At 29.4% G+C, this 9,399-nt stretch overlaps 2 protein-coding genes across 5 annotated transcripts in view; one reads left to right on the plus strand and one right to left on the minus strand.

The window, feature by feature from the left end:
- Slik (Sterile20-like kinase) overlaps window positions 1-3,359 on the minus strand; it is a 34,140-nt gene extending 30,781 nt beyond the window's left edge. For 2 of the 3 annotated variants that reach the window (XM_014435249.2, XM_014435248.3), the window contains exons 1-4: window positions 3,192-3,359; window positions 2,482-2,850; window positions 1,590-1,754; window positions 1,297-1,495 (exon numbers count right to left, since the gene is read on the minus strand). In XM_014435249.2, coding sequence (XP_014290735.1) covers window positions 1,297-1,495; window positions 1,590-1,754; window positions 2,482-2,640 — 523 coding nt within the window. In that variant the 5' untranslated portion in view covers window positions 2,641-2,850; window positions 3,192-3,359. Of the gene's footprint in view, window positions 1-1,296; window positions 1,496-1,589; window positions 1,755-2,481; window positions 2,851-3,191 lie in introns of those variants that run through there. The other variant, XM_067047506.1, reaches the window with a different exon arrangement.
- Window positions 3,360-3,648: 289 nt separating this feature from the next.
- On the plus strand, window positions 3,649-8,899 carry HDAC3 (histone deacetylase 3). Of its 2 annotated transcripts, none has more exons than XM_014435253.2 (2): window positions 3,649-3,739; window positions 7,389-8,899. In XM_014435253.2, the coding sequence occupies exon 2, from the start codon at window positions 7,455-7,457 to the stop codon at window positions 8,751-8,753; it is 1,299 nt and encodes a 432-aa protein (XP_014290739.1). In that variant the 5' UTR covers window positions 3,649-3,739; window positions 7,389-7,454; the 3' UTR covers window positions 8,754-8,899. The 2 variants fall into 2 exon arrangements, with proteins under 2 accessions (XP_014290739.1, XP_066903609.1); XM_067047508.1 differs by having other exon boundaries at window positions 3,723-3,848.
- Window positions 8,900-9,399: the final 500 nt, after the last annotated feature.

Here is a 9,399-nt window from a genome sequence, read left to right on the forward strand (position 1 = left end):
TCTTTTTTAGTTTTATACGACTTTTCACGACGTTCACACTATGACAATATTTACCATACTATAGTACCTCACTCTATATTGCATACATAGATAAATGAAAGTCATTAACCTCTTGGAATTCAAATAAACAAGTTGAATGGCAGCAGTATTGTAGTATCTCCAAGAAAACTAACATATTTTAATATAAGACAACAATATTAGAGTATATTATAATCATAGAATGATTAAATTGTTAATACTTCAACTTATGAAAGGTCTAGGGGTCAGTACTTGGTAAAGTCCTGCTACTTGATCAACAAGAAGATAATGTACTCATCTCAACCCAAGTTTTATACTCCACTCTTATTAAGGGTACCCAGCTACTTTTATGCACAGAGGCTGGGTGGGACGGGACACGGAAAAATTATATATAAGACAATTGAACAATTTTTAGATAATACAAATCCACTCCTTTAAATACCACCTTGTATTAAAACTTAGTAAAGATTGGTTCAGTAGTTTTTCAGTTAGTGGTTAAAAATGATAACAGGCACTTTTGTATCATTGATTGGTAATGAATTTTTTTTTTTGGCATATAATGAAATATCCTAATATATATAATTAAAATAAACCATGACATTGCAACGTATATGTCAGATTTCAAAAATTGACAGAAAGGAACGTAAACAGAACAACTAAGTAAGCAGATAAGAACATTCACAAATTTAATCGACATTAACTTTTAATACTTAAAACTAGTTACACCCATTTGTTCAAAAACTAATTTTAAATAAACATGAAAACAAAATTAACAAGATCATTAACTATCAAATACTTAATTTATACATTTTAAAAATATATTTACAATATTACATAAAATGAGTAATAAATTAATAAACAAATACAAGAACCTAATGATTGGATAAGTAAATAAACCAATGATCCTCAACAAAGCCAAAGATAATATTCAACAAATAAATTATACATTTGACATAATAAAAAATATAGAAAAGATTCACTATAAGTTAAAAAAACTTCAAAATAAAAAATACCTAATTTAAATTTATTCCTTAAAATTGTACGAATTGCCAATATAACTCGCTGATGTCATCTGCTTCTGACATCATATCTATTACCATTGCTATGATTAATGTTCTTGCAATTTATAAAAAAATAATAATATAAGGTAACTTTATACAAAGAATAGGTATCTAAAGAATAGATCACATATTAAATGACAATACATTAAACTTAAGAAGTTGACATTTAAAATATATACTTTTAAGCACTCAATTTTAATAGAAATTAAAATCTTACCTAACTTAACACCTCCAGCCATAGTTAATAGAACATTTCCAGCTTTCAAATCTCGATGAATAACCTTATTTTTATGCAAAAATTGTAGCCCACGGCACATATGCTGACAAACAAACTGAATTTGTAATTCAGTTAGTGGTTTTTCTAACTCAACCATAATAGAATCAACAGCACCTCCATCACAATATTCTATCAGCATCTAAATATACAATGATTACAACATCAATAAAGAAGAACCATTATGAAACAAACCATTTGGTAAATTATTTAATTTAACTGAAGATTGTTTTTACCCATAATTTACTATTTGTAAAGAAGGCTTCATACAATTGTACAATGTTTTCATGTTTACATTCTGAAAGTATGTCTATTTCAATCATAAAATCGGATAAATCATCTTCGCCCTCAAGAAGACACATTTTTGCTGCTGCTAAAGCATGGGTTCCTTTTGACTGTGCCTAAAAAGAATAAATAAAAAAGTGATTTAATCACATTACTTAAAAGAGGAAATATTAAGTTAAAAAATAGCTACTAAAGAATGATTCTGGCAAAACAAAACAATTAGTGTACATAAAATTGAAGATGTAATGGATATATAACATACTATCAATATAACATTCATAATAATTAAACCATAATATATATATATATATCAAATCTATATTAGCTTATCAATATTAATGACAATCTAGTATAAGAAATTGTAATGTAAATAGTCCATAATACAATGTTAACATTAATTTATGTTAGGAGTATACATGATTCATATTACATACTGTTATTTATACACATTAAAAAAATTCTGTAAAAAAGATATATGAATCAAATTGATGTTAAAGGTTTAAATACAATCATTCAAGAAATAAATAGTAGTGAATTATTCGTTTTGTTTAATGGATGTGCCTTGTTTAGGGACCCCAAAAAAGCATTAATTTAAGTAAAAATATAGAAAAGTGTCATTTAAAATGGTGTATAACACTTATAGGCTGGAGCCCAGATATTTATGTGGAGAAACATCAGTATGGAGGTCAAGGTCTAAACTCATATAAACATAATTTCTAATGATTATATTATCAAATTGAATCTAGATCTATAATGTTAGAATAATATAGCAGGCAATAATGACTAAGAAGAAAAGACCAGATACAATTATGATTTATGACTTGATAATGCAAGGTTACTTACTTTGTACACTTTTCCAAATGCTCCATCTCCAAGTTCACCAATGATGTCCCAGAACTCCTCTGGGTCACATTCCATGCGAATGTTGTTAAAAACCTTTTTCTTTTTTGATTCATTTCCACCAAGGTGAAGGACTTTCTTTAGATTGCTCAAGAAAGACATTTTGTGATCAATGATTTAAATTTGTAGCATTAATGCAAGCACTAGGCTTTTAAAACCAATATCCTTTATACCGCTTTCTAACTTTAGCATTCATGATTAAAGGCTGAAATGTCACATGTTTACACTGAATTATCGGCACTGACACAAACTGTCACACAAAACTGCAAGAGATGTTGAGCATTGAGGCATCTGCACTACTTCCCAGAAGTCCTATAAATAGAAAAATATAATTTAATACTTCTAATGTAAATTATTAATATTCCTAATAGTATTATTAAAATAATCAAGACACTTGTTAAAACAGAAATAACTGATGTTTACATTATGACAAAAGTTTCGGATAATATAGTAACTGTTAAACTAAAAGAAACCATGACTGGTCTACCATATAATTTAAATGGTGCACTTGAAATTAATAAAATGCATAGAGACAATTTAAAAAACAAACGGGACTAGCCAATACGAAAAAATAAATTATAAGTCAGCTAAAACTAAAGTCTCAAACAGAATATATGTCAATAAACTAAAAAAATCAATTACATTACACTTACTTTTCATTTAAAGAATGTAAGTCACAGTCCTACTTAGAAATTGTTTTCTACGTACTAACACCTACAAACCTAACGGGGAATGAAAAGAAGAGGGGTAACAATATACAATCAATACACTAAATTGTAACTACTTCGAATAATTCCAATTTGACGGTGACACATCTTAGTTAATTGATCACACACCTGTTCGCCAAAGTATTCACCATAACTATTTTGAGTACCATAACTCGGGATCCATTTTCTTTCACCACGCCTGGAAATGACGTCAGCGTAGAAAATGAATTCCTTTACTAAAATATATTAATATTTACCTGAGTAGAGTTACTTTAAAATTTGATAAATAAAAATCACTTAGCTCTTGAGAAACATATAAATTTATTTAAGTACTTTTATACAAAAATTAGGTATTGGTCACCGTCAATAAATTTATTAACTTAAATGATGGCCTAGACAGAGCGTACAACTAACCTGTCTTGTGTTCAGCAGCAGATTTGTTTACAATGTTCTTTGTGTTTGTCCACGGTTTGCTGATATTTGAATTGATGAAGGTGTGGAATTAATGGCGAAATTATATAAATATTAGTTTTGATTTTTTAATTACTTTCGCATGTGATACTGTTTTTCTAGTGCATAGCGAATTAATTCAAGAAATCTCTCGTAGGTTTTAAGAATAACATCAATAATATTATTGTCCTAAAGCATTACCTTATTTTAAACTAGTTATGTTAAATGAATTCTTTTTAGTATAAGGCATTTATTGTTCCTTTATTACTCCTTGATTTTGGAACTTTATAGTTAGAACAAACATAACTTTGTTTAGCTATAATTTAAAAGTATTATTTCATTGACTTTATGTTCATTATCTGAAATAAAAAGAAAGTCTGGTTAAGAGAAATAGTTGGATTATTAATCAGAGGTTTTATGTGCTTTGTTAGTGTTTGTTGTGGGTAGTGAGAACATGTATAATTATATGGGTATATACTAGATTTTTGTAAGGCTCATGATTTTCTTTTAGAGAATATAATTTATTATGGTATTATGTTTTCAACCCCACCTGGTAATTGTATGTTCCTATGAAAATTCTCTACTGTACATTAACTAGGTAATGTTACTTCTAATATCCCATTTAGGTTTTTGGAGCTTAATTTTTTTTCAAATTGTGAAATGAAACTGTACCTAAATGTGAAATATCCTTTTATAAAAATTATTAAATTCATCGATGGTATATGTTATGGTCTTGTTATTTCCAGGTCGGATCTTCACAACTTTATAGAGTATGATTCTATGGGCTTATCATGTGCAATAATTACAAAACAAGTTTTTCTATCGTAGGTCATAATACTTCTGTATATGATAATCATAATAATGATAATTGACACAAAAATGCAAGTCCCCAGAGCATTTTTGTCTCAGTCACATCCTGTTTTTATTTCAAAAATTTTTGTTGTCAATTGCTTATTCATAATTTTTTTCATGTTCTACTAAGCTGTCTAAAATACTGAATAATCTCTCAATCCAGTTAATTTATTAATCAAGAGCATTTGTCAAAAATAAATTTTGAGTGAGGTTTGAATTACCTAACCAACTGTATCAAACTATGGCTGTATGCTAAAATTTGACTAAGAATGATTGAAGCCTGTGGAGGGAAACATGGGTATACCTACTTAAATACCAACAAATGAAATTAGAAATTCAGGATTTTTGCCAAATAATAGTGATTAGTTCAATACATTATTTAAATTTCTAGAGAGTCAAATCACCAATAGGGAATCTACATTATTAAATTTAATTTATGATGATTTTTAGTTATCAATGGTTCTTAAATAAATAACCATTTTATCCATGAAAGTTCAGTTTTAATTTTATGTATAACTAATTTTTGCCCATCTCTAGTGAATAGCCATTTGAACTTGGAAGTGGGCACAACATATGGTGACCGATGTTTTGCTTTTCTTTTACTCTCAAACATGAACATTTTCCAAACTAATTTTGTTGAACACCCTCAGAGATTTTGATTCCGCAAATGGTGAAATGTTGTTAATTGATTATTAGTAGAGCAGCTTATATTTCTTCCCAATAATTTTGTGTATTGCTTCAATAACTCTATGTACTTTTGTTTAAATGTGGAAGACCTTGAACTCATCCTATACTCAGTTACAGAGTGTTAATTTCTAAAAAATATCTCTAAATCCTAGATCAACAAATTTTTCTTTTGAATATGTTATTGAATTGTTTTCTTAACAAATTTTAATCATCAATAATTAAAACATTTTTTTCCATTAAAATAAACAATAAAAAATACTGTAAAAATTGTGTTAACAATTTCTTTAAAAAAGTTCGGACAATAGCACTGCTTCAAAACATATAAAATTTGAGGGTGTAATTAAAGCTTAGATCATGACTTTGAAAGTGATGTCCTATTCATAACCCTGCAAAAATACAGCCACGATTCTCCAGATTTTCTGGAATTATTTTGAGTTTTACCCAGAAAATAGGATCTGAATGTAGTGTTTAAAATGTTGAAGGGTGACCTAAAAAACCTTTTGATTGTTGATCTAATGTCTTTAACTTATGGTAACATTGAGGAATTTTTGGGACTTACTGAGCTATTTTGAAAAAATCACAGCAGTTTAATATATTGTATTACATGGGAAAGCACTAGAGATCTGAAAATTGGGTTATAGGACTTTTTTTATGAGAGTGTATATGTGGATAATTCGGCAGGCATTTATTGCTCTGGGGCATTTTTACCGACTTAACCCATACAATAAGTTGTTTGAATTTAATTTAAGTAAGTTTATAAAAAGGAAAAATTGTGTTTAGTTTGATTACTTTATTTCATTATTAAGCTTAGAAACCGAGTGTAGGCAGTAAATAAGTGTCCAAGAAAGTAGTGAGTATTTATAGAATTAAAGTATTCAAATTTTTTTTTTCAATTCTTTTGAGATAAATGGTAACTTAAATGTTATAGAAAATTGAAGGTGAACCACAATGAGGATTACTTGTGGTCAAATATTTGTAATGTTATATTTTTATTTATTAAAATTTTTTCCACCAAATTATTTTTTTTTCCATCTCACTCCAAGTTACCTGAAATGCATAAATGAATTCTCGGAACAGCCAATAATGGACAACACTAATTATTATTGGAACAAACAGATGATTTTTGGACACTAGAACACGCTGTTCTAGTAAACATTTTGAGCCAAAACAACTGGTGAACACCGGCACCATTTGACTCTCTCCTAGTAGAACTGGCTGGTAAGAAGGCAGCTGGTCACAAATACTGATAACTGCTTATTGGTATGCTATTTCTCTATGTTTGGTTGAATATTAGTGGTAAATGCAGCTGAGACCTTAACCTAATCAATGTTTAATCCAGGTTCAGATTTGTATTTGATGCCAAATTCTTATTTTTTCAAATCAAAATTGGAAATGGTGAAAAGAGGTGTACTGGTGAGGACAGGTACACTTACCCTACTGCTCAATTATTAATTTGATTATCTTTCATAAGAATAATGATTAGTTATATTAAAATGCAAACCTTTTTTTTTTTTTTAAAGAACAAACCATGGCATTAGTGATTCACAACATAATAACCTGTCATATTCCTTTTCCAGCTTGCTTTTGCAAAATGATTAGGAATGAAAGTGATGTCCAATGTAATGGTAATGACTTCAGGTCACATATTTCTGAGTTCCAGAACTCATTAAAATTTCTGTTTTTATTTAGAGGTTTTATATGTCCATGACAATGTTTTTTTTCCTCTAAGACATGCTGAAATATCATATCCTACTGCCTGTTCTGATTTGATAAAAAATTAATTGAAATCTTTTTTGTATGCCTTCAATTAAGACCTAAATACAGTAACAATATTTTCCTGAGAGATGTATGAAAATAAATCAAGATATATTTTAACATAAAAATGTTGCTTTGGGAAAGCCAGGCCAATTAGAATCAAGGTACTCAGGTCAGCCCAAAAAGTAGTGAAACATTGCAACATCATTAATTCATCATGTCTAATTGAATGAAATGTTTCCTGAAGTTGTATTATATCCAAATGAGTTTACAGATCCTTGGAAACCATTTTATTCAAGTGGGACTCGAAAATTTTCTGTTTAAGAATCATCCTTATGCACTTTAACTGCGTCTTCAATTGATTTATGATTGTTAATACTTTGTTTTTTTTTGTTTCAGATTGAGGAAGCTTGAGAATAAGAGTGATATCAGTTTTAATTCATCTTTTAATTTATTCTTTTAACAATGACTAAGAAGGTGTTCTATTTCTACAATCCAGATGTTGGGAACTTCCATTATGGACCAGGACATCCAATGAAACCACATAGACTTTCTGTAATTCACAGTTTAGTACTTAATTATGGTCTTCATAAAAAGATGCAGATTTATAGACCTTACCGGGCTAGTGCTCATGATATGTGTAGATTTCATTCCGATGAGTACATCGAGTTTTTGCAGAGAGTAACCCCTCAAAACATCCAAGGTTACACAAAATACTTGACTCATTTTAATGTTGGGGATGACTGTCCTGTCTTTGAAGGACTTTTTGATTTCTGTTCTATGTATACTGGAGCTTCTTTGGAAGGAGCGACAAAATTGAACCACAAATGTTGTGACATAGCCATCAATTGGTCTGGTGGTCTACATCATGCTAAAAAATTCGAAGCTTCAGGATTTTGTTATGTAAATGATATTGTTATAGCTATTTTAGAACTTCTCAAATATTATGCTAGAGTTCTTTATATTGATATCGACGTACATCATGGTGATGGTGTGCAAGAAGCTTTCTATCTAACAGACCGGGTCATGACTGTTTCTTTTCATAAATACGGCAGCTATTTTTTTCCTGGCACAGGCGACATGTATGAGATAGGTGCTGATAGTGGAAAGTATTATTCTGTTAATGTTCCCCTAAAAGAAGGTATTGACGATTCAAGTTATCTTCAAGTTTTTAAACCTGTTATTCAGTATGTCATGGAATTTTTTCAACCTACAGCTATTGTACTGCAGTGCGGTGCTGATTCATTGGATAATGATAGACTTGGACGATTCAGTTTGAGTACCAAAGGGCATGGGGAGTGTGTTAAGTTTGTGAGAGACTTCAACATTCCCTTATTAGCTGTTGGTGGTGGTGGATACACTTTACGTAATGTGGCTCGTTGTTGGACATATGAGACTTCACTTCTTGTTGATGAAGGCATTAGCAATGAACTTCCATATACAGAATACCTTGAGTATTTTGCTCCAGATTTCACTTTGCATCCAGAAGTAATAGCTAGACAAGAGAATGCAAATACTAAGTATTATTTGGATGCGATTACACGCCATGTATATGATAATTTAAAAATGATTCAACATTCGCCGAGTGTTCAAATGCAAGATGTTCCTGGGGATTTGATTCCTTCTGATGATTCTGCAATGATGGATGATTTGGATCCTGATGTAAGGGTATCCCAGTTAGAGGAAGATCGCCGTGTGGAACCTCCAAATGAGTTTTATAATGGTGACAAAGATCAAGATAAACCATCTGATACAGCCACATAACCCAAGTAGAAAATATGAAAAATTGTATATAACATACATTTGTAGTAATGTACATATAATGAAATGTGTATCTGGCCATTGTAAATCTGAAAATCAAGTGAAAGTTCTGTATTTAAATTGTAAGTATCAATATGATTCCCAAATATTTTGTGTTTGTATGTACATATTTTGTTTGTGTAGTATTTACAATCGGTAATTAGCTTTAATTATGTTTTAATCAAATTTGTTGGTTATTTCTTATATTATCTTTTAATATTTTAAATTTGATGACATAATTATTCTATCATACTGATATTGTTTATTTAATTCTTGAACTACTTTGCTGTTCATTTTTTGTGAGAATATGAAATGGTCAAACCGTAAACTGTAAAATAGTTGGAAATTTTTTTATTCCTGCAATACTGATAAAGCTCCCAACATAATAGTTATATTTTCCACCATCTTTATGAATTAGGAACAATTATTACTCCTTTTATGTTTGGATATTCATTTGTGTGTGTACATAATTGTTGATATTTTATTCTTTAGAAAAATAATGGATTTATTTTAACAGCTGTAACAATTATTTACTGTGTTATAATTCTTTAAATGTTTCTTAAGTTAAATGATGATAATTCTAGATTTTTCATGTGTAATATTATTTAAG

Source organism: Halyomorpha halys, unplaced genomic scaffold (assembly GCF_000696795.3).
Source record: "Halyomorpha halys isolate HHAL.00 unplaced genomic scaffold, Hhal_1.1 Scaffold1547.1, whole genome shotgun sequence".
NCBI classification, from domain to species: domain Eukaryota; kingdom Metazoa; phylum Arthropoda; class Insecta; order Hemiptera; family Pentatomidae; genus Halyomorpha; species Halyomorpha halys.

Bases quoted from the DNA above. Each gene is read 5' to 3' on its own strand.
- HDAC3 (XM_014435253.2), top strand. From the start codon at position 7,455: ATGACTAAGAAGGTGTTCTATTTCTACAATCCAGATGTTGGGAACTTC.